The sequence below is a fragment of the Mesoplodon mirus genome, assembly GCF_964341445.2.
Source record: "Mesoplodon mirus genome assembly, chromosome: 18".
Taxonomy (NCBI): domain Eukaryota; kingdom Metazoa; phylum Chordata; class Mammalia; order Artiodactyla; family Ziphiidae; genus Mesoplodon; species Mesoplodon mirus.
The window spans coordinates 62,020,737-62,047,761 of NC_138994.1; the positions used below are offsets into that span (position 1 = coordinate 62,020,737).

The 27,025-nt window shown below is 35.9% G+C and overlaps 1 protein-coding gene across 9 annotated transcripts in view; it reads right to left on the minus strand.

The window, feature by feature from the left end:
* VMP1 (vacuole membrane protein 1) overlaps positions 1-27,025 on the minus strand; it is a 129,289-nt gene that overhangs the window by 86,956 nt on the left and 15,308 nt on the right. For all 9 annotated transcript variants that reach the window (XR_014291858.1, XR_014291859.1, XR_014291860.1 and 6 more), the window contains exons 2-5: positions 16,586-16,687; positions 14,547-14,682; positions 13,169-13,259; positions 11,809-11,919 (exon numbers count right to left, since the gene is read on the minus strand). Coding sequence is in view for 5 of the 9 variants with exons in the window: in XM_082603217.1 (XP_082459343.1) it covers positions 11,809-11,919; positions 13,169-13,259; positions 14,547-14,682; positions 16,586-16,661 (414 nt within the window). In the remaining 4 variants the exon portion in view is untranslated. The remainder of the gene's footprint in view (positions 1-11,808; positions 11,920-13,168; positions 13,260-14,546; positions 14,683-16,585; positions 16,688-27,025) is intronic.

The window sequence follows — 27,025 nt, forward strand, 5'->3', positions numbered from 1 at the left end:
TTGTGAAGACCGGTATTTAATAATTGCACACATCAATGGTTTAAAACATGAGATTAGAACTAAATTTTGCTGTCATCAGGCAGCTCATGTGGAAGAAATTCTTTTACTTTTCTCTTCATGAGAGGTTGTTTTTTTTTCCCCTTGATGGTCTTACAGACCACTCAAGCACTCACACAACTATATTCTCTTCTAAAACATCATGTTAAGTGTAATATCATGACCTGGGAGAAGTGATAATCCTTTTTTGGTAAATGGAGGAATCAAATGCATAACATGTCACGTAAAAATCCTTAGGGGGTGGCTAGCTCACTAAGGCTCCCAAGCTCAATATGCTTCTTCTGGTGTACTCCTGTCATCCCATGAGTTAGAGCAACGGTCAGCAAACTACAGCCGGCAGATCAAATCCAGTCTGCTATCTCTCTTTGTGAATAAAGGTTGACTGGAAAACAGTCACATTCATTCCTACACACTGTCCCTGGATGCTTTCTTATTACCATGACAGATCTGAGGAGTTACAAAAGAGATTGCATAGCCCGCAAAGCCTAAAATATTTACTATCCCTTTACGGTCCATTTTCAGCAAAAGTGCTGCCCCTGGGCTGCCTCCCCTTGGGTCAAATCATTATTAAGGTGAAAATTTTGACACAGTCAACCACAGAGATACATCAAAGAGGTTAACAGCAGCCATGTTCTCTTCATTAACTTGTTTTCACTCTGGGCATTATTTCCATAGGTAAATAAGCATTCCTGGATGGCCTGGAATGGAAACCTGCTACATAAATGCTAAGACTAAAATAAATTCATTAATGGATTTCTGGAAATTAGTATCCAAGAGAAGAGGGCTCAGAAGGTATGATCTTAGAAAAAACTACCAGCCACAGAAACTTTTTTTGCATCTGATCTACTTACAAAAAACATGAGTAAAGTAAATGAATGAAATCAGCAAACTTGCACTACTTGCCAGGCAAAATTAGCTCATGAATTAGACATCTATTACAGGTGTATTTATGCAAAATGACTTCAAAATTCTAAAACAAAAGAGCAGATGTACTAAAACAGAATATTTATTTAAGTATAGTAAATATAGAAAAGTGCATAATGCAAGCATCTTAATGAATTATTTCAGACACAGGTATCCTCTATCCAGATCAAGAAATATTAGAAACACACAAGAGGGACATATCCTACTGGTTGTCAAGATTTACTACAAAGCTGCTAGGATGAAAATCTTTTTTCAATTACTTTGTCAATTTCTACAAAAATACCTACTCAAGTTTTGACTGATATTACATTGATTATGTAAACAAAATTGGGAAGAACAGCTACAATATTGTGTTTTCTAATCCATGAAAATAATATATACCTTCTGTTACCTACATCTTTTTGCTTCCAACAATAGTTTATAATTTTATATAGAGGCCAAGCACATCTTTTGTTAGATTTATTCCTAGGTATTTGCTTTTCAAAACAATGTTATTATAAATGATGCTTTCCAAAATTTTCACTCCCTAAATGTTTATTGTGGTATACAGAAACACAATTGTTACATACACGTTGACCGTATAGCCAGTAACTGTGTTACACTTCCTTATTCTCCAAGTTTGTGGAAGTTATCTCCTTCTCTAAATTTCTGCCAAGTTCTGCTTTCCATAAGTTAAGTATATATTATTAAATACAAATTTAGACCTGTTATATCTTCCTGGTGAACTGAGTCTTTTATTATTACCAACAAACACATCCTATCTATTAACACTTCTTGCCCCATACTTTACTTTGATTTCAATATAACTACATGAGCTTCTTCTTGGTTGGCATCAAATGGCTCATCTTTTTCCATCCTTTACCGTTAATCTTTCTGTGTATTCTTTCTGTGTATATTTTAGGTATGAAGGCTGGATTTAGCAAATAGCTGAATATTTTAAAATATTTATTTGGATAACTGGAAGAAACATTTACTCCATTTATTGATATATTTGGATTTAAATATACCACTGAATGCTTACTACTTATGCTGTCTGTTCTATGTTCCTTTTATCTGCTTTCTTTCCCTCTTTTGGCTTGGCTTTTTAAAAATTACTTGGTTTTTACTTGTGCCTATTAGCTTGATAGTTATATATTCTTGTACTGCTTACCCTAAAGATTATAATATAGATCTTTATTAATTAATGTCATATAAATTAATATCTTACCTTTTCTAGGGCAATGCAAAGACTTTAGAATAATTTAATTTCAATTACTCCACACGTGATTTGCAGATGATGTATTTTAATTCCCCCTAAATACTTTAAATCTCTCAAAACATTATCACTACATTATCATTAAAAACATAATGTCAGGCTTCCCTGGTGGCGCAGTGGTTAAGAATCCACCTGCCAATGCAGGGGACACGGGTTCGAGCCCTGGTCAGGGAAGATCCCACATGCTGCGGAGCAACTAAGCCCATGTGCTGCAACCACTGAGCCTGCGTTCTAGAGCCCGTGAGCCACAACTACTGAAGCCTGTGCGCCTAGAGCCCGTGCTCCACAACAAGAGAAGCCACCACAATGAGAAGCCCCTGCTCACCACAACTAGAGAAAGCTCGCACGCAGCAACGAAGACCCAACGCAGCCAAAAATAAATAAATAAAATAAATACATTTAAAAAACATAATGTCAAAAAAATAGAAAGACAAAACAAAAAAAGAAAAAAACCCATAATGTCAATCTTCATTTAAATTTACCCATATATATACCTGTTCCTGAATCTGAGCTTCAATCTAGAATCACTTTCCTTCCATTCAAAGAACACTTTTTAGTATTTCCTTTAGAGCATGTTTGCTGGTGGCAAACTGCTCTGTTTTTCTGAAAGTATCTTTATTTTATACTGTTCAGGGGATACATTGAGTTATTTTCTTTTAGCCCTTTAAAGACATTCCACTGTCAGCTGACTTTTACTCTACTCAATGTTCTGTGGTGACCTAAATGGCAAGGAAATCCAAAAAAGAGGGGATATATGTATACATATAGCTGATTCACTTCGCTGTACAGCAGAAACTAACACAACATTGTAAAGCAACTATACCCCAATTAAAAAAAAAAAAAGCTGATGCACTTGCTACTGCTATTGCTGTGAAAAATAAATTGTCCTTCATCTCTGAAACAAACAAAAAAATCAATGACAGCAAATCAGTCTTATTGAAGTTCCTCTGAAGATAGTATGTCTTTTTCTCCATCTCTCCTTTTTTGTTCTGGATATTTCTCTCTGGCCGATTTTGCAGTTTATTAGTCCTGTCTTAGCTGCTGTCTACTGAAGTCCATTAATTGAGTTCTTAATTTCAGATAATGTTTTTTTAATTCAAAATTTTCACTTGCTCTCCTCTGTAGTTTTCAATCTCTGCAAAAATACTCAAACTTGTTTTTTACTTCCTTGAAACACATTGATTTTGGATTAAAGTACACATTTAATAACTTCATTAAATAGATCCCCTATGGATCTATTTCTCTTATTTCTTGTTTTGACCAAATTACATGTTGCTTCAGATATCTGATTACTTTTGATTAAGGGCTAGACTTTTTTTTTTTAATATAATATGATGCCTAGGATTATTTTATTTTCCTCCAGACTTAAGATTTAGCCTGAGCTTCAGTCCCTGTATGGGCTGATTTGTATCTAGTTCATCCTTATGTTTAAAGTGTGGCCCATCAGGTTCCAATCCAAAGCCTGTGGGTTTATTAGGCCATATACTTGACTGGTTTCACCTCTCTGGGTTTCCCCTTTAATCTAGATGTTGGCCTTGTAATTCTTTGCTATCTTTTTATCTCTATGGTGCCTTTAAACAGATGTTTTAAATTTTTATCAACCTTTTTAAGATACTTTCACAAGCGAGTTGATCCAAACTGCCTAATCTATTGTCACTGAAAATGGAACAGTAATCTGTGGTTTTCAACTATGGTATTACATTCTGCTACATTAAAATCAATTGTGGGAAATCTTGCTTATAGTTTCTTAAGAATAATAGCTAAAGCATGAAAATTGAAAATGATTGTTTTAAAAATAAAATCAGAGCAAGAAAAATGACAATAATAATTATAATAGTCGCTTAACATTTACTGAGCACCTTATATATACTAGCCACTGAATGAAAAGTGTACATGTTTTATTTCATTTAATCTTCCAAACAGCCTTATGAGATAGGTACTATTATTATCTTTTCCATTTACAGTTGAATAAACTGAGGCTTAAAAAGTTAAGATATTTGCCAAATATCACAGCGTTAGTAATATCTGACTATGCATTCAAATCCAGCTCTGAATATGCCCTATTAAGTATCTCCCATGATAGGAATAAAAGATTTTAGTGCCATAACAAAATCACCCTCCATCAATTGCATATTCTTAAATATTAAAGAAAAAGATAGAATTATGGCATTACATCTGAAACTATGCATGCCATGGGAGTATGTCCTGCATGTAAATATATATCACAATGGAAAGTCTAATAACTGTGAAACTAATTAATGAATGTGCAAAACTATTAAGAAAACTTATTTTCATTCACATGCATTAACTGGCATTATATAGTCATAAATGCCGATAAATAATAGAATATGCCTCTAATTTATTTGAGGGTTTCATATTTATCCAGAATAGAACCTGCAAATATAGTAGAGTATATTGGTTGTATTAGCAATGCCACCTAGTGGCAAACTAATATAGCCATAGTTAGAAAAAAAAGTCCTATAAGAGTGGTTCTTAACATTTTATGGGTTACAGAATCTGGAGAATCTAATACTATAGGCCCTTTCTGCCAGAAAGATGCATATTTGCGAAGACACATAACAGGTACAGTGTTCAGGGAATTAACAGACCTCCTGAAGCCCATGTGTTGCCTGTTAGAATTAATGGAACAAACCAACTAACCTAGAGGCCCAACCAACACCCCTTGAGCCTTGAGAAGGAATCCATTCACTTTTCCCTTCATCTCTTCCTCTCTGGTTAGCAATCACTATTCCTGCATAAACAGTATCTAACTCTTCCTTTGTGGCTACATATCTGTTCTCGGCAAACTACTAGATTTCTACTGTTCCCAAATCAATTTACAAAATTTGATAGTAGTCATTTTTCCCTGTTGATTTTCACTAAATTTAATTTTTAAATTTAATCAAACAACTATTTTTACATCTAATGTTTAAAGAAGTGATGACAATTTTCAGGACATCTGAATTAAGTTAAAACTTTTCAATTATATCTAAAAATATAAATGAAATCGTTGATTGATAAACTTAAAAATCAAGATAACTTTTCCATTTTAAAGGCAGATATATAGGTATATAATATTTTAGGAAATATAGTTAACATTTGTAGATCACCATTTAGTTGCACAATGAGTTAAAATTAACTAAATGATTACTTCCAAAAGAGGTTAACTTCCATGCTGGGAAGAATGTAATTGAGAAAGTCTGTCTATGCAGGAAAAATTTTCCTATTTCACTTTAAAGCCATGATTTCCAGTAAAGAGAACCGTGATCAAGAATGAATTAAATCTTTTCCCTTTGTTAAACTCAGTTTCTCTTTCACCTGTTTTGCTGTAAATTATTGTCAAAAGAAGGATCATTTTTCTGACCAGACTTCCAATACAGTTAATTACTTTCTTGACTGAGGAGTTATATGGGTATATGGAAAGAGTGCCTAATTCATCAGCACAAAAATGTATGACATGAGAATGTTAATGTCACATCTCCCTAGGTGATTATGTAAGGGCTCATAAATGAAAGGAGATGTAATTAGGACTTTCCAGATACAATCACATTTGACAAATATAAAACAAAAGGAATGCTGATCTATAAGGATAAAACTGTGTCAACCATCTATCACCAAGAAAATGTTATGTTTTAAAAATCTAACCAGAGATTATTTTGAATAGCTTCTTAAATAATAACAGAGATCAAATTCTTAAACCTTTATTTGATTCTGCTTTGCCTTTGGTTTCCTGGCTATTTTTCTCCATAATTGCCAAAGTTCACAAAATACACAGTCTATACTTACTCATGAAATTTTTTTACTATACATTTGCTACACTATTGGTTATTGACTACCGTGGCTCTTGGGAGGACTACATGAGATAATTCATGTAAAGTGCTGAGCAAAAAGCCTAGCATGTGGAAAACATTCAATAAGTGTTAGTTAGTCTATCAGTCAGGATAGGTTTTAACAACAAACAGCCCAAAAACCTCAGTAGCTTAAGATAACAAAGTTTATTTCTCCCTTACTCTACATATCCATCAGAGGCTAGCAAAGGGAATCTGTTCATCACAGTCAGAGACTCAGGCTCCAGGTGAAAGACAGTATGACAAACCTTGAAGCATCTGCCAGGAAGCAACACCTATCACTTATGCTCACATTTCAAAGCAAATCATATGGCTGGAGTTCAACAGGATGGGGATGCAACATCTCCCCACAAAAATGAATACCAAATATGGATAAAAAATAATAAACTGGGACTTCCCTGGTGGCGCAGTGGTTAAGAATCTGCCTGCCAATGCAGGGGACACAGGTTCGATCCCTGGTCCAGGAAGATCTCAAATGCTGCAGAACAACTAAGCCTGTGTGCCACAACTACTGAACCTGCACTCTAGGGCCCGCGAGGCACAACTACTGAGCCCGCGTGCCACAGCTACTAAAGCCCACGCGCCTAGAGCCCGTGCTCCACAACAAGAGAAGCCACCACAATAAGAAGCCTGCTCACCACAATGAAGAGTAGCCCTCACTCGCCGCAACTAGAGAAAGCCCGTGCACAGCAATGAAGACCCAATGCAGCCAAAAATAAATAAATTAATTAATTAATTTAAAAAAAAATAGACCTGATTTCAACTAGCATTACTCTGATGACAATGATGATGATAAGGTTTGCCATTTTCAGTATTTGTAGTAGTAGCAGCTATAGTTAACTTCTTGTAATCTGACTTCCATCCCAACCAGGTAACTGAAAATAAACCATAACCAGTGACATCTTTTGTCTTTCTTTTGCTTGACTTCCCTGAAAATTATTTTTTGCAAATGCTTGTTTTCCTTCATTTTCCCTGTTATACCTAGGGAATCCTGGAAGGAATCCTGTGTCCAAGAACTAACAGATCTAAGATCTAAAGATAATCTGCTCAAATGGAAATGGCATATGCTGGGTATCTCTTTATATTTCTTTTTAACGTTAACATATTGCTCTTCAAGCTTTTACATACTGAATTTGTTTGCTATATTGGCCTTTTATCCATTTTTGATCACTATTGTCTAAAAAAGTGTTCTTCTGACAAAATCAACACTCATTCATGATAAAAACTCTCAAAAAAAAAAACCCTCCAAAACAAACACAGCTCGCAGCAAACTAGGAATAGAAGTGAGCTTTATCAACTTGATAAAACCTACAGCTAACATGACACTTAATGGTGAGAAAGTAAAGGCTTCCTCATTAAGGCTGGGAACAAGGGAGAATGTCCCTCTCACCACTTCAATTCAACATCAGACTGGAAGACCTAGCTAGTGCAATAAGAGAGGGGGGAAAAAAAAAGGAAAGGGTATACAGACTGAGAAGAAGTAAAACCGTATTTGCAGACAACATGATTATCTATATAGAAAATCCTAAAGAATTGACGACAAAGTCCTGAAACTATTAAGTGATTACAGCAAGGTTATGGAATACAAGGTAAATACACAAAAGTCAATTGCTTTCCTATATATCACCAATTAACATACACGATCCACAAATCATGCCCCTAGGTATTTACCCACATGAGCTGAATTCTTATATACCCCCCAAAACTTGCACATGAATGTTTACAGCATCTTTATTCCTAATTGTCATAACTTGGAAACAACAATGATATCCTTCAATAAATGAATGGATAAACAAACTGTGGTGGTACATCCAGAAAATGGAATATTATTCAGCAATAAAAGAAATGAGGTATCAAGCCATGAAGACACAGAAGAACTTTATTTATTTATTTATTTATTTTTTAAACATCTTTATTGGAGTATAATTGCTTTACAATGGTGTGTTAGCTTCTGCTTTATAACAAAGTGAATCAGTTATACATATACATATATCCCCATATCTCTTCCCTCTTGCATCTCCCTCCCTCCCACCCTCCCTATCCCACCCCTCTAGGTGGTCACAAACCACCGAGCTGATCTCCCTGTGCTATGTGGCTGCTTCCCACTAGCTATCTATTTTACGTTTGGTAGTGTATATATGTCCATGCCACTCTCTCACTTTGTCACAGCTTACCCTTCCCCCTCCCCATATCCTGAAGTCCATTCTCTAGTAGGTCTGTGTCTTTATTCCCGTCTTACCCCTAGGCTCTTCATGACATTTTTTTTTCTTAGATTCCATATATATGTGTTAGCATACTGTATTTGTCTTTCTCTTTCTGACTCACTTCACTCTGTATGACCACAGAGGAACTTTAAAACCATATTGCTAACTGAAAGAAGCCAGGCAGAAAAAGGCACATACTGCATAATCCCAACTATATAACATTCTGGACAAAGCCAAAACTTATACAGATAGTAAAAGATCAGTGGTTTCTAAGGGTTTGTGGATAGGGGGAAGGAGAAGGGTAGGAATAAACAGGTGTAGCACAGGGTATTTTTAGGGAAGTGAAACTATTCTGTGATACTGTAATGGAGAATGCATAACATTAAGCCCTTGTCAAAACCCACAGAACTATAAAACACAGAGTGAACTCTAGTGTAAACAATGGGCTTTAGTTAGTAATGTATCAGTATTGGTTCCTCGGTTGTAACAAATGTACCACAGTAAAGCAAGATAATAGGGGAAATAACACTAATTAATCATTAGACTTGTGAAAAATATAATATTAATAATACTAATAATAGGGGAAACTATCATTATGTTGTACACCTGAAAGTAATATAATGTTATATGTCAATTATACCTCAGGTTAAAAAAAAAATAGGGAAATGCTCTGTGTGCGTGTCTGTGTATGTGTAAAGGTATAAGGGAACTCTATCCTTTCTGCTCAATTTTTGTATAAACCTAAAACTGGTCCGAAAAATAAAGCCTATTAATTAAAAAGAAAAAGGAAAAGAAAGTGTTCTTAGTCCTTTACAAATTTCCCTTTCCTTTCCATCCAACCACTGGCACCAGCAACCCACTGGGATCAGGTGAAGATCTCATCTACCTTGCAACATAATTACAAATCCCTTTAAATTTCTCTTTTCAGAACTTACACTATGTACTGAATGAACAAGTGACCACATGACAGGTTTCTATTCAGTTAATGGTATCAACATCTTCTCATTTAAGTCAAAAACCAACAGTAATCTTTGGCTCCTTCTTCCTCCACACTAAACAAATAAAATTTCCCTAAGATTTGCCCTGTTTCATCCAGTGCCACTGCCACTCCAACCACTCTCTTGAAATATTAAAGGTTTATGTCACCTTTTGCCTTCATTCTGCTTAGTTTCTCTGCATATTCTTTTTTTAGTAAATACCTCTTCCTCTCCATACTTCTTGCTACCTCCATGGAAGCCTGTGTCCTCAGAAGGATTACCATTAACTGACCATTTTCTCCTCCACCTTCAATCTATCACCCACACTATAGCTAGAATTATATATTCATAAAACACAGATCTGGTTATTTTGCTTCTATTTAATTTTAGGGCATTTAAAATAATTCTAATCACTACTCACAAACAGAAATCAAATTAACCTAATGCTGAAAAACATGGCCTGATCCACTCTGGACCCCAGTTTATTATTAGCAATGATAATCCCACAATGTTTTTATATGGCTTTTATGTATAATGCAACACAGCTTCAGATGTTCCTTGATTTTATCTCCACACTTGCTTAACTAGTATAATACATATGGCCCTGAGTATAATGAGAGAGTGATACTTTCCTTCAAATAGCTCTTGAAGAATTCCTTCTAAACTTGTGAAAAATCTAACTACATTCCCTTAAACCTGCACTCTGATCAAGGGCAGAAATAACTACTTAGTTTATGGAAGCAAAGACTTGACTTTTCCCTCAAATGAATTTTGTAATAAATTCTTATTTATATGTTTTAAATTCTCTACTGGATACATGGATCAATGGAATTAAAATAATGTTTTCACATCAACACATTTTATAAAGGTTTCTCAAGGATATAAAAAGAAACAGGAAACATGAAACTTCCATGTTTCAAATTTCTTTATTCTTACTTATTATGGGAATTATAAGGTTCATTAGAATTCAGCAGAATCTGCTCTCTGGGTTGCTTTTCAAATACTTCCAAATAAATCAAATGCTACAAATGAGTTCTTTAGTCTGGTTTTCCTAAGGATTCTAAGAGGACAGGTCTAGAAAAGAACAGAAAGGTAACCTGTAACCTGTAATTCCTTTTTTTCCCTCTGCTTCAACCTCTAGTATAGCATTATACTTCTAGAATGTAGTTTTTTTTTTTTTCTTTTTTTTGTGGTACGCGGGCCTCTCACTGTTGTGGCCTCTCCCGTTGCGGAGCACAGGCTCCGGACGCACAGGCTCAGTGGCCATGGCTCACGGGCCCAGCCGCTCCGCGGCATGTGGGATCTTCCCGGACCGGGGCACGAACCCGTGTCCCCTGCATCGGCAGGCGGACTCTCAACCACTGCGCCACCAGGGAAGCCCTAGAATGTGGTTATTAAAGAAACACTGATATGGGTTACTTATCTAGGATTTATGTTTCTATCTGGGATAAAATCAGCAAGCAATCATGAATGGAATTCTAAAATTCCATGTTTTAAACTCCCATAAACTTACAGAAGTTATGTATTATAGATTAATTCTTAAATTATTCTTCAGACCATTAATTCAGCAGTCTTCTGAATAATCATTTCTTAATATTTATCATACCTGCTTCAGAAATGAATTCACTGAAGCACAGAGATTGGAAGTGTTTGCACTGTTGAACTATATTCAGAATCAGTACTGCTGTGACAACTTTTCACCTGTTTTCTCCATCAAGATCAAGCTGTTTTCAAATATGAAATTGTTTTCAATATATTATTCAGAGACAGGAATAGAGTGAAACAAGAGAGGCATCCAGGGCACAAAATTTAATGAGACATTCACTCATCAACCCCACATTTACATGACCCTAAAAGTGCCAGTGTAAATTCTGTGCCCTAGATGTCTTGCTTGTCACCCCCTAGTCCTAGCCCTGCCATTATTTCAGTATATTTGCAAATAGCCAAAAGAAAACCTATCTTTTATCTCTCTCATTTCAACTAAGTAAAAAAAAAATTTTTTAGGAGGGGTACATTTTATACTTTGATTTAAAAGAGTTTAAGAAAGCATTAGCTGTACGCATGTAATACTTCTTTAACTGCACTCAATAAGATTACCAAAATAACTATCCAGTATGTACATGGTGTGTGAGGACGTGAGGGAAGATACCATTTCTCATTTGCAGATTAACAAAGAAAATAACTGACCAAATTAATTCTAGGTCTTACATGGAATTTTGTACAATTAAATAACTTCAACTATTACAAAGACAATTGCATAAGCAAGAGAACCATTATTCCAAAATCTGGAAGGAAAAAACATTTCCTGGCTGAATTAATATAAGTAAACAATCTCATTTGCCTAAGGGTTCTTCCTCCCTTCTCTTTTTAAATTCTCAACCCAAAAGGAAAAACAAAACAGAATTCCAAATCACTGCCTTGAGGATCAGAATACATATAAAACACAAAGGTAATTAAGTAAAAATCCTAGAATTTTAACTTCTATAGTAAAAGCACCAACTAAAACATAATCTCTTTCAATCTTGCTTATTAAAATTACTTACCAGATAAAGCAGAAAGGTGTGCAGCCCTGTTCCAAGCCCAACAGAAGACAAAATTCCTAAGCCTATCCAGTAGGCATACAAAAGAAACTGTTTCTCTATACGTTGCACATACTGAAAAACAAAAGGGATGACGTGAAAACAAAATCAGAATTCTTAAGCAGAAATATGGTATTTGTCAACTATAATAAAAATAAAACAAACCAACTAATTTTCCAATAGGAAGAAAGTATTAAGATTAAAAGCTCCTTGAAGAGTCCAAGTTCCTCTAATATGTGGTAGCAGAGATGGCAAAAAAAATGGCAATAAAGCTCATTTCTACATTTTATAAGTCCTATTATTACAATGACATTTATACAATAAATGCAAGTTATTGATAACTATGAGAATAAAAAAATTAAAGATACTTAAAAGTTATAAAAATTTTAAGTTATAAAAAGATAAAACTTTTTAAGTTATAAAAAGATATTTAAAAGTTAAAAAAATTTAAGAAAGCATGATAGGGACTTCCCTGGTGGCGCAGTGGTTAAGAATCTGCCTGCCAATGCAGGGGACACGGGTTCGAGCCCTGATCCGGGAGGATCCCACTTGCCGCGGAGCAACTAAGCCTGTGAGCCACAACTACTGCATTTATAAGTATAAAAACCTCTCTGATTAGAGGTAAACTGCTGCTCCTCCCCATTTTTAATGCCATTTGTTGTTCTAATTTTACAGGCAATATATGTTTATTACAGACAACTAGAAACACATAAAAGCGTAAAGTAAAAAACAATTACCCATAATCTCCACCCCCCCAGAGATAATCACCATCAGCATTTTGATGCATTTAGAGGTAAACTGCTCTAAAATATGAAATGATACCATTTTAGAACTATTTCCTAATAGAATACATTAACGTTTTGCAGTTTTATCAAAAGTTATTAACAAAATGTCCTATTTTCCCTTCATTTATGCTGTACAGATGATAGGCAAGTGAACTTCCCCCCACTTTATACATATAAAACCTAATCTTCAATCTAGGATGAGGATATCAGCTTGGATGGATCACAGGAGTGTGTTATAAAAAATATGAAGACTTTGGTAGTGATTAAAGGATTCATGCTGCTTTGACTAAACACTGTTAGGAAAGTTACATTTAAATCCTTAAAGGTAAAAGGGATTGATATATGTCCAATATAAATGCTGAGCAGCCATGAACTACCACAAGAATATTTTTAATATTTGGCCTTAAAAGTAAGACATTAAGATAACAGTTATGAGATAAATTTTTAAAAAATCAATGAAATCCACAAAAGCTCCATTTTGAAACTGTTTGGGATTAGGGAAGGTACAAGAATAGAAACAGAGGTGCTGAACCTCTTACCTGTTGATGTGCTCCTTCAACATAATACGTAGCTATAAGCACAGCAAGCAGCAGTAAAAAAGACACCACAACGCTTTGACGATGCCATAATCTTAAAAACAAATTTTAAAAAAATGAAATATGTCACAGTCTCATTTTCAGGATTCATCACTCTCAAAACATTTCTTATTGAAGCAATTAGATTACTTAGCTCAGCTTTAGAAGTTGTTCTTGCTGGATTGACTTATTAGAAACCCCATCGTAGGGGCTTCCCTGGTGGCGCAGTGGTTAAGAATCCGCCTGCCAGTGCAGGGAACATGGGTTCGAGCCCTGGTTCAGAAGGATCCCACATGCCGCGGAGCAACTAAGCCCGTGCGCCACAACTACCGAAGCCCCCGCACCTAGAGCCCGTGCTCCGCAACAAGAGAAGCCACCATGATGAGAGGCCCGCGCACGGCAGCGAAGAGTGGCTGCCACTTGCCGCGACTAAAGAAAGCCTGCGCAGCAACGAGGACCCAATGCAGCCACAAACAAACAAACAAACAAACAAACATAAACAACTTTATAAAAAGAAATTCCATCATAGCCTTTCCCATACCCCAAAACTAATCTTTTATATACACCCCAACTTCTAATTGGGACAGGCATTATGATATAATGGAAAGGGCACTGGCCTTTAGTCAGAGGACTTGGATCAGAGTCCCTTAAGTACTGTACTTTGAGTAAGACACTCAACCAATCTGATTCTGTTTCTTGTTTTTAAAATCATGATGATCGTATACTTATTTTACCTTCCTCATGGAATTGCTATAAGGATCAAATGAACTTAAAAAGTGTTACAAAATGCTTTATAAACTGTAAGCACATAAAAAGGTAAGATATTATTACAGATAACTTGGAAAAGTAAACCAGAAAATGATTAAGGCAAGTAAAAGTTCAACTTGTTCTTTATGGTATCAGAAACAGGGCTTACAAGCACTAAATTTAAAGATAGAACACAATTTCCGTGGCAGAGTCCTTTTTTATTGGCTCAAACTATCAGTAGTGCCACGTATCCTGAACCTTGACCTACTAAAGAATCAGTGTATTTAATGTACACAGGCCTGATTTCTCCTGAAGGTAAAGCCAGAAGAAAAAACTTCTTGTTTTCAGTGCTCTCCTCTGCATAAAAGATTCAACATGAGACAATGGTCAACTGTAACAATCCAGTGAACAAATAGCAACAAGTTTCCCTAATCTATTTTTCTTCAAACTACACATAAAAAGGAAAATAAGTATGTTCCTATAACATTCTAAATTTAATTAATCCATTTTGATAGAGCAGGTGGCAGGGAGACTGTTGAAGATTTCTAAAATTAGTAAATATGGTTTATATAAAAGGAAACGGAAGACTCTTTACCTTAAGGTCCATTCCTTCAAGATTACTAGGATTTCCAGAGAAAAATACTGCAAGGTAACGAGTGGCTGTCTCCACAGGACAATATTCTGCCTTTCTTCCCGATCCCTCCTCTTCTTTTCATTCACTGAAGAGGGATCTGAAAAACATTAGTGTAGAAGTTAAAACACGATGCTCACTTTTTCCAGTCACTTTCAAAATTCACCTACCTTCCCATCCCACATTTGAAGGACTGCATATAAACCTCAAAAAACAATCTGGTTCACCTTGTGACAAGTCTAGGCTATGTCCTGCTGTTCTCCTCTTACCATTATTTTTGGAATTATTTTATTGTCAGGACACAAGTTTCTTTTCTTATACGTTACTGGAATGCTAAATTAGCCCACTTTCTATGAAGGGCAATTTAGCACCATATCATAGGACAAAGCGGTTTAGAGCTCAAAACGTGAAGGCAAACTACTTGGTTCCAAATCCTGGCACTGCCGTCTACTAGTCATGTGATCTTGGGCAAGTTAATTAACCTTTCTATGCCTCAGTTTTCTCTTCTCTAAAATGAAGATTAAAGTAGTACTTATTTTTTAGTGTCTCGTAAAGATTAAATGAGTTAATACATGTATGTATATGTGCAATTAAGGTTAGTTATTATTGGTAATAATAGTAACTCTCTCAGCATCATCTCTCGAAATTATACATGCATATACCCTGTCACCTAATAATTCCATTTCTAAGAATGATTAGCTGTAAGGAGAAATGACTTTTGTACAAGTTTACTCAATACAGTGTTACTGGTTCTAGCAAAAGGTTATAAACAAATGTAACCAACAGAGAACAGAGGAGCCATTAAAATATGACAGACTTGAACAGTGGAATACGAAGCAGCCGTAACAAAGAATACGTTCTTCACGTTCAATCTCTAGGAAATATTAAGTAAGAAACCCCAAACAACACACACCATGGTATAGAATAGAAAGTGTGTCATTCTAACATTAAGTTTAAATTCCAAAGGGGTGGGCAGTAGTGGAAGAATACATAAATGTATGTGCTTGTTGAAAGAAAGGAAAGAAAAAATAACATGCAAAAGCTCCTAATGGGATGAGACTATGATACATGCAATGTCTATTTCCGAATCCTGAAACTCCTGGTGAAACGATGCAAAACTTACTGACAATCAAAGTAACCCAAAAGTCAGTAAGTGCTGCAAAATATGTTCTGCAAGGCAATGCAGTGATCAAAACAAACAAATGGAAACTGCTACTTCAGATAGCTTGCAATTCTTCCAATAGAAGAAAATTTCTATGGTAAAATATTACCATGCTGAAGTATTATTTGCAATGTGTTTGAGATGCCAAATGATTTAGAAGTTAAAAAGAAAACCATTACAATGAACAGAAAAGGAAAACCTTTCATTTTCTTTTAAACACGAAAAGGAAAGTTCCTACTTAAATCATCTATATAAGTAATAGCTGTAATTTTCAGGGTAAATATGTGAATAAGAGTCAAATATACTGAAATTTACCACAAATTCCTAGTTTGGTTAAAATATAAATTTATTTGTTTCAAACTAAAATTTAAAAATAAATCCAAAATAATCACATTCTGACTTTTTGGATAATTATAAAATTAGGATTAGCATAATAAGTAAATTTATAATCTACTTCTAAAGTTACAAAATAGCATGATAAAACTAAGTGCCAAACAAAGCCAAATAAATATTTACCACACCACAAGATTAAAAAATAATAATCTTGTACCTAGAACACTGCTGATGTGACTATGGCCAGGCTGCTTCTGCTATCACTGTGAAAAATCACCTCATAGGCCCTTATATACCCATAATTTAATTTACTATGAAGATGAAACAAAAGATAATCAAACTTTTACAAGATTTATAAGAATTTTATGTATCCTATATTATTATATAAGATATTATTTTATTAACAAAAGATAATAAATATTAGATATAATATATTTCTAATTTATTCCAATGAAAAAGTTATCATTTAAACCCACAGATCTTCTCCCTCCAAACCACCATACTTCACCTGTGAAGTTTCCATTATATTGTTCCTTGTTCATTGCTACACGTCTCTGGTCACAATTTTTTCCATTCTCTGCCATTTCATAGATCAATAACTCTTGAGGAGCTAATAAAACAAAATAAAATCCAGTGATATGTTACATACTTCTGCTTTGCATCTGTGGCTGAATGAAACTGAATACAGAAACAACATGGGAGTAATCCCCACATGCTATCTCAATAATGTGTTTACACCTTAATTTTCTCTTTTATAATCATGATTTAATAATTTGTATAGAAACTGTAGTAGAAGTATTAAAAATATAAAAGCCATGTTGCTGTAATCCTTTTCCAAACAGTTATCCCAGTGATTTTCCAGATTAAAATTTGGAGGCAATTTGTCCACAGAAGGATATAAAATACTAGCACCTTCAAGTACTGATAACCTATAAGGTCTAAAGTCTTTCTAATTCAAAACTGAATATTATACATACTATCTACACAAATTTTACCAATCTTTCAGTCCTTTTAGCATTACTTTAAAAAATGATTATATTATCAAACATGTCAAAAATGCTGACACACAGATCCAAGATCAATTTTATTTAGGAAACAATTCTACTGAAAAAAAAATGATATGGGCACAGAAGGTGAAAATTTTTAAAGTTTAAGATAAGTTAAATGTACTTTTTATAGCATGATTCATACTACAGTTATAGGTATGATATACATTTTTACTTTAAATCCCTGTATTACAACATATAAGTTGTGCTGACATAATTATTCTACACAAAAACACCAGATTACCTGTGCAGGTATCATTCTTTCAGGTGCTGGTAAAGCAAATCTTTCTACTCAAAAAGCGTGTCACTTCAAAGTCTCAATGCTGAGTCCTCTGCATGTGCCATGAGTCCTGCTACTCTTATACTCAGCTGATTAGAATATGACATGGTCATGGGTTCAATCTTCCTATGGTTTGTTAGCTGGAGCTATTTTATCCCTTGACTAAAATTCTAACCATAATTTAGGCCTCATAAAGGAAAATAAGTGAAAGGCTATAAAGACAGAACAAAGAGCATACATTCATCACTCCAACAGAAGGTTTCTTCTTTTAGACACAATCCATTTGTGGACACCTCTGTTTTGTTGCCTTCATTTCTCAATAAACAAATAAACATATTAGGAAATAAAGTATAGGTTTCCATTAGCACAGCTGGGTAGCCTGGAGCAGGTGATTATAAGTCTAAAATCTGGATTTGCATACCAGATTTGCCACTAACTAGTTGTGTGACCTTAAGCAAGTCTCATTTTTTCTAGATCTTGATTCTCTGGATCTACAAAAGGAGGACAAAAATTCTCACTTTCACAGGATTAATGAGGATGAAAGAGTGTGTGTCTGGGCATGCAAGGGTGTGTATAACTATAAATGGCAATACATGGAAAGGGTAGGAGGTATTTGACGCAGTAAACCTAGAAACTGTCTATACTAGAGAAACTACTTCATAGCACATGCCTCACTGCTACCATATCAGTGATGGCAGTGCCTTTCATTCAACACTCATTATAAAAGTTCTGGGGTCAGTAATGGGCACTGAAGATATAAATGTGAGTAAGACAAGATCCTTCTCCTCCAGCAGGTCATAATCTGGTAGGGAAGCCAGATGAGCACAAGACTTCAATTATAACATAAAACAATGAAACAGATATACAGCAAATAACTTAGTGGGAAGAAAACAGGTTTTAGAATCTAACAGAACTGGATTCAAACTCAAACTTCACAATTATCTATTTTGAGCTTTGGCAAGTTTCTAAATCTCTCTAAATATCAGTTTCTTTAATTTGTAAAACAGAGATAACACGACACACAAAGGGTTACTCTGAGGATTAAATAACGTAATGTACATAAAATACTAGTATATTTTCCCACCTTTTATAAGAACTCAATATATACTGGTTTATAATGATGATAAGGAGAAAGAAAGTACAGGAAAAAGTATGAGAGCTCAGAAGTCAATACATTCAGAGTAGTACTAGAAGATGAAATTTGATTCTGCAAATTTAAGTCAGAGTTCTGTGAAGATGTTTTCAAAAGACAAGCAATTACAAAAAAAGAAAGATGAAGATAAATTGTGAAAATCTATAAGATCAAAGCATCACAATAAGTTCGCAAAATGTATATCTATTCCACAAATCATGCTTTCTGGTTTTATTAATAAAATTAATTGAATATATTTAAAATGGACCATATAATAAAGGAATTAAAGATTTTCCATCTTCCAATCATTCAACTTGAAGCCATACTTAACTTCTGTAAATACTTAAAACTGTGTGAACTCATATTCAGCCAAATTCTATAGGCAATTCATTTTACAGATGAATAGCCCTTCACCTACATCACAAAAAATAACATTTAATTAATTTGTGATGAAAAGATATAAGAAGGCACAAAAGAGCTTATGTGTTATGAAGAAAACACTCTAAAACCTTTCCCCTGCAAAACACTGATAATTGAGCTCATTTCCCCAGTTATACTCCTTCCCATAGTATCATCTTTAAGAGACAGAAAGAGGTTTTTTTGGGGGGTTTTTTTTGTGGTACATGGGCCGCTCACTGCTGTGGCCTCTCCCGTTGCGGAGCACAGGCTCCGGACGTGCAGGCTCAGCGGCCATGGCTCACGGGCCCAGCCGCTCCGCGGCATGTGGCATCCTCCGGGACTGGGGCATGAACCCGTGTCCCCTGCATCGGCAGGCGGACTCTCAACCACTGCGCCACCAGGGAAGCCCTGACAGAAAGAGTTTTATCCAAAACAACTTGGGTCCATTTAAGTTCTTACTTAATAACAATGGTATTATGCAAAGATGTTTTTAAAGACATTTCAACAGGAATTTTTATTTGAGCAAATAATGTGTTCTTACACAATATGCTAAAAAAGAAAACAGTCTACAGACATCTCCTACTCAAAAAATTCTCTAGAAAAAAAAATAGTCTGGAATTTTGTTTTGTAAGAAATAGCATAAAAAAAAAAAAAAAAAAAAAGAAATAGCATAGGAGGCTAAGTTATTTTCTTTTAATCCATCTACTTCTTTAAAAACAAAATAAATTCACAGTTTAAAAAACAATTTTGGGGGGCTTCCCTGCAATGGTTAAGAATCTGCCTGCCAATGCAGGGGACATCGGTTCGATCCCTGGTCAGGGAAGATCCCACATGCCGTGAAGCAACTAAGCCCATGCACCACAACTACTGAGACCATGTGCCACAACTACTGAAGCCCGTGTGCCTAGAGCCTGTGCTCTGCAACAAGAGAAGCCACCACAATGAGAAGCCCAAGCACCGCAACAAAGAGTAGCCCCCGCTCACTGCAACTAGAGAAAGCCTGCACGCAGCAACCAAGACCCAACACAGCCAAAAATAAAAATAAAATAAAATAGAGGAGGAACCAAGATGGCGGAGTAGAAGGACGTGCTCTCACTCCCTCTTGCGAGAACACCGGAATCACAACTAGCTGCTGGACAATCATTGACAGGAAGACACTGGAACTCACCAAAAAAGATACCCCACATCCAAAGACAAAGGAGAAGCCACAATGGCACAATCACAGTAAAATCAAATCCCATAACTGCTGGGTGGGTGACTCACAGACTGGAGAACACTATACCACAGAAGTCCACCCACTGGAGTGAAGGTTCTGAGCCCCACGTCAGGCTTCCCAACCTGGGGGTCCGGCAATGGGAGGAGGAATTCCTAGAGAATCAGACTTTGAAGCCTACTGGGAATTGATTGCAGGACTTCGACAGAACTGGGGGAAACAGAGACTCCACTCTTGGAGGGCACACACAAAGTAGTGTGCGCATCGGGACCCAGGGGAAGGAGCAGTGACCCCAGGGGAGACTGAACCAGACCTACCTGCTAGTGTTGGAGGGTCTCCTGAAGAGGCGGGGGGTGGCTGTGGCTCACTGTGGGGACAAGGACACTGGCAGCAGAAGTTCTGGGAAGTACTCCTTGGCAAGAGCCCTCCCAGAGTCTGTCATTAGCCCCACCAAAGAGCCCAGGTATGCTCCAGTGTTGGGTTGCCTCAGGCCAAACAACCATTAGGGAGGGAACCCAGCCCCACCCATCAACAATCAAGCGGATTAAAGTTTTACTGAGCTCTGCCCACCAGAGCAACAGTCAGCTCTACCCACCACCAGTCCCTCCCACCAGGGAACTTCCATAAGCCTCTTAGATAGCCTCATCCACCAGACGGCATACAGTAGAAGCAAGAAGAACTACAATCCTGCAGCCTGTGGAACAAAAACCACATTCACAGAAAGACAGACAAGATGAAAAGGCAGAGGGCGATGTACCAGATGAAGGAACAAGATAAAACCCCAGAAAAACAACTAAATGAAGTGGAGATAGGCAACCTTCCAGAAAAAGAATTCAGAATAATGATAGTGAAGATGATCCAGGACCTCAGAAAAAGAATGGAGGCAAAGATAGAGAAGATGAAACAAATGTTTAACAAAGATCTAGAAGAATTAAAGAACAAACAAACAGAGATGAACAATACAATAACCGAAATGAAAACTGCACTAGAAGGAATCAATAGCAGAATAACTGAGGCAGAAGAACAGATAAGTGACCTGGAAGACGGAATGGTGGAATTCACCATGGAACAGAATAAAGAAACAAGAATGAAAAGAAATGAAGACAGCCTAAGAGACCTCTGGGACAACATTAAACACAACAACATTCACATTATAGGGGTCCTAGAAGGAGAAGAGAGAGAGAAAGGACCCAAGAAAATATTTGAAGAGATTATAGTCAAAAACTTCCCTAACATGGGAAAGGAAATAGCCACCCAAGTCCAGGAAGCACGGTGAGTCCCATACAGGATAAACCCAAGGAGAAACACGCTGAGACACATAGTAATCAAATTGGCAAAAATTAAAGACAAAGAAAAATTATTGAAAGCAGCAAGGGAAAAATGAAAAATAACATACAATGGAACTCCCATAAGGTTAACAGCTGATTTTTCAGCAGAAACTCTACAAGCAGAAGGGAGTGGCATGATATACTTAAAGTGATGAAAGGGAAGAACCTACAACCAAGATTACTCTACCCAGCAAGGATCTCATTCAGATTCCATGGAGAAATCAAAAGCTTTACAGACAAGGGAAAGCTAAGAGAATTCAGCACCACCAAACCAGCTCTACAACAAATGCTAAAGGAACATCTCTAAGTGGGAAACACAAGAGAAGAAAAGAACCTACAAAAACAAACCCAAAACAATTAAGAAAATGGTCATAGGAATATACATATTGATAATTACCTTAAACGTGAATGGATTAAATGCTCCAAACTAAAGACACAGACTGGCTGAATGGATACAAAAACAAGACCCATATATATGCTGTCTACAAGAGACCCACTTCAGACCTAGGGACACATACAGACTGAAAGTGAGGAGATGGAAAAAAATATTCCATGCAAATGGAAATCAAAAGAAAGCTGGAGTAGCTATACTCCTATCAGATAAAATAGACTTTAAAATAAAGAATGTTACAAGAGACAAGGAAGGACACTACATAGTGATCAAGGGATCAATCCAAGAAGATATAACAATTATAAATATATATGCACCCAACACAGGAGCACCTCAATACATAAGACAACTGCTAACAGCCATAAAAGAGGAAATTGACAGTAACACAATAATAGTGGGGGACTTTAACACCTCACTTACACCAATGGACAGATCATCCAAAATGAAAATTACTAAGGAAACACAAGCTTTAAATGACACAATAGACCAGATAGATTTAATTGATATTTATAGGACATTCCATCCAAAAACAGCAGATTACACTTTCTTCTCAAGTGCGCATGGAACATTCTCCAGAAAAGATCACATCTTGGGTCACAAATCAAGCCTCAGTAAATTTAAGAAAACTGAAATCACATCAAGCATCTTTTCTGACCACAATGCTATGAGATTAGAAATCCATTACAGGGAAAAAAACGTAAAAAACACAAACACATAGAGGCTAAACAATACTTTCCTAAATAACTAAGAGGTAACTGAAGAAATCAAAGAGGAAATCAAAAAATACCTAGAGACAAATGACAATGAAAACACGACGATCCAAAACCTGTGGGATGCAGTAAAAACAGTACTAAGAGGGAAGTTTATAGCTATACAAGCCTACTTCAAGAAACAAGAAAAATCTCAAATAAACAATCTAAACTTACACCTAAAGGAACCAGAGAAAGAAGAACGAACAAAACCCAAAGTTAGCAGAAGGAAAGAAATCATAAAGATCAGAGCATTAATAAATGAAATACAAACAAAGAAATCAATAGCAAAGATCAATAAAACTAAAAGCTGGTTCTTTGAGAAGATAAACAAAATTGATAAACCATTAGCCAGACTCATCAAGAAAAAGAGGGAGAGGACTCAAATCAATAAAATTAGAAATGAAAAAGGAGAAGTTACAACAGACACTGCAGAAATACAAAGCATCCTAAGAGACTACTACAAGCAACTCTATGCCAATAAAATGGACAACCTGGAAGAAATGGACAAATTCTTAGAAAGGTATAACCTTCCAAGACTGAACCAGGAAGAAACAGAAAATATGAAGAGACCAATCACAAGTAATGAAATTGAAGCTGTGATTAAAAATCTTCCAACAAACAAAAGTCCAGGACCAGATGGCTTCACAGGTGAATTCTATCAAACATTTAGAGAAGAGCTAACACCTATCCTTCTCAAACTCTTCCAAAAAAATTGCAGAGGAAGGAACACTCCCAAACTCATTCTATGAGGCCACCATCACCCCGATACCAAAACCAGACAAAGATACTACCAAAAAAGAAAATTACAGACCAGTATCACTGATGAATATAGATGCAAAAATCCTCAACAAAATATAGCAAACAGAATCCAACAACACATTAAAAGGATCATACACCATGATCAAGTGGAATTTATCCCAGGGATGAAAGGATTCTTCAATATACACAAATCAATCAATGTGATACACCATATTAACAAATTGAAGAATAAAAACCATATAATCATCTCAATAGATGCAGAAAGAGCTTTTGACAAAATTCAACATCGATTTATGATAAAACCTCTCCAGAAAGTGGGCATAGAGGGAACCTACCTCAACATAATAAAGGCCATATACGACAAACCCACAGCAAACATCATTCTCAATGGTGAAAAACTGAAAGCATTTCCTCTAAGATCAGGAACGAGACAAGGATGTCCACTCTCACCACTATTATTCAACATAGTTTGGGAAGTCCTAGCCACGGCAATCAGAGGAGGAAAAGGAATAAAAGGAATACAAATTGGAAAAGAAGAAGTGAAACTGTCACTGTTTGCAGATGACATGATACTATACATAGAGAATCCTAAGAATGCCACCAGAAAACTACTAGAGCTAATCAATGAATTTGCTAAAGTTGCAGGATATAAAATTAATGCACAGAAATCTCTTGCATTCTTATACACTAATGATGAAAAATCTGAAAGAGAAATTAAGGAAACACTCCCATTTACCACTGCAACACAAAGAATAAAATACCTAGGAATAAACCTACCTAGGGAGACAAAAGACGTGTATGCAGAAAACTATAAGACACTGATGAAAGAAATTAAAGATGATACCAACAGATGGAGAGATATAGCATGTTCTTGGATTGGAAGAATCAACATTGTGAAAATGACTATACTACCCAAAGCAATCGACAGGTTCAATGCAATCCCTATCAAATTACCAATGGCATTTTTTACAGAAGTTTAACAAATCATCTTAAAATTTGTATGGAGACACAGAAGACCCAAATAGCCAAAGCAGTCTTGAGGGAAAAAAACGGAGCTGGAGAAATCAGACTCCCTGACTTCAGACTATACTACCAAGCTACAGTAATCAAGACAATATGGTACTGGCACAAAAACAGAAACATAGATCAATGGAACAAGATAGAAAGCCCAGAGATAAACCCGTGCACCTATGGTCAACAAAGGAGGCAAAGATATACAATGGAGAAAAGACAGTCTCTTCAATAAGTGGTGCTGGGAAAACTGGACAGCTACGTGTAAAAGAATGAAATTAGAACACTCCCTAACACCATACACAAAAATAAACTCAAAATGGATTAGAGACCTAAATGTAGGACCGGACAATATAAAACTCTTAGAGGAAAACATAGGAAAAACACTCTCTGACATAAATCACAGCAAGATCTTTTTTGATCCACCTCCTAGAGTAATGGAAATAAAAATAAAAATAAACAAATGGGACCTAATGAAACTTCAAAGCTTTTGCACAGCAAAGGAAACCATAAACAAGATGAAAAGACAACCCTCAGAATGGGAGAAAATATTTGCAAACGAATCAACAGACAAAGGATTAATCTCCAAAACATATAAACAGCTCATGCAGCTCAATATTAAAGAAACAAACAACCCAATCCAAAAATGGGCAGAAGACCTAAAGAGACATTTCTCCAAAGAAGACATACAGGTGGCCAAGAAGCACATGAAAAGCTGCTCAACATCACTAATTATTAGAGAAATGCAAATCAAAACTTCATTGAGGTATCACCTCACACCAGTTAGAATGGGCATCATGAGAAAATCTACAAACAACAAATGCTGGAGAGGGTGTGGAGAAAAGGGAACCCTCTTGCACTGTTGGTGGGAATGTAAATTGATACAGCCACTATGGAGAACAGTATGGAGGTTCCTTAAAAAACTAAAAATAGAATTACCATATGACCCAGCAATCCCACTACTCTGGGCATATACCCAGAGAAAACCGTAATTCAAAAAGACACATGCACCCCAATGTTCACTGCAGCACTATTTACAATAGCCAGGTCATGGACATACCCTAAATGACCACCAACAGACAAATGTATAAAGAAGTTGTGATACATATATACAATGGAATATTACTCAGCCATAAAAAGGAATGAAATTGAGTCATTCGTTGAGACGTGGATGGATCTAGAGAGTGTCATACAGAGTGAAGTAAGTCAGAAAGAGAAAAAGAAATATCGTATATTAACGCATGTATGTGGAACTAGAAAAATGGTACAGATGAACCGATTTGCAGGGCAGAAGTTGAGACACAGATGTAGAGAACAAATGTATGGACACCAAGGGGGGAAAACCACAGTGGGGTGTGGATGGTGGTATGCTGAATTGGGCCATTGGGATTGACATGTATACATGTATACATGTATACATGTATGACTAATAAGAACCTGCTGTATAAAAAATAAAATAAAAAAACTAATACTAAACTTTCTTTGGGTTATTTGTATGGAAATATGTTAATATAAATGTCTCAGACATTACATGAAATTCCTAAAAATCTTATAAGTTCCGGTATAATGTTATAAGTCATAATTCTAATTATTACTTTAAAATGTATATCTCAGAAATAACAAAATTTCCTTGTCAATTGCATTATTATGAACTTTCATCAAATCTTTAACGTGGTCATTTTTAAGTCTTTTGTCATTTACAGACAGTTCTGGGTGTACTCTGATGCTTTTGCAAAAATGTTCTTATAAAAGGGTTTCATCTTCAAGGAATTCATGGAAAAGACTGACAAGTACAGGTTTCTGGTAACTGACTATACTGCTGAACTGAATGAGTAAGCATTTTCAGAACTCTAACGGAAAACTGATGAATTCATAAAAGTGCTAACAAAAGATTAAGATGAAAAAAATTAATTACATGGGACTGAGTGAACTGATGAGGATGATTATAATTTTTGTGACTTTCTGTTTGAATAAAAAAATGTTAAAAAGAAAAAAAAGAATGGATGTCGAATTTTATTAGAGGTGTCTTTTTAATTCCTTTACTGTTTACTAACAGATTTCCCAATATTGACTACATTTCTACAAAATCAGTGTCATTTTTTTTTTTTTTTTTTTTTTTTGCGGTACGCGGGCCTCTCACTGTTGTGGCCTCTCCCGTTGCAGAGCACAGGCTCCGGACGCGCAGGCTCAGTGGCCATGGCTCACGGGCCCAGCTGCTCCGCGGCATGTGGGATCTTCCCGGACCAGAGCACGAACCCGTGTCACCTGCATCGGCAGGCGGACTCTCAACCACTGCGCCACCAGGGAAGCCCTCATTGTTTCCTTTTAATACTCTTAAGTAAAGTATTTAATTTTTATTCTTTTTCAGTTATTCAGGATGTTTTCTCATAAATTTGGCTTTGGCCACCTCCCATAGACATGAATATACATTGATCTCATTATGTTATTTCCTAGATAATATGTAACTGTTTTCAATTTCCTCTTTGATACAATAAAGTATCCAGAGTTGCAAAAAAATAATAATAATAAAATAAAATAAAATAAATTTAAAAATAAATAAAAATAAAAAACAATTTTTGAAAAACTTTTGCCAATTTCTAGCCCCACTCCCCTACAAAGAGGTTGGGGGTTGAGGCT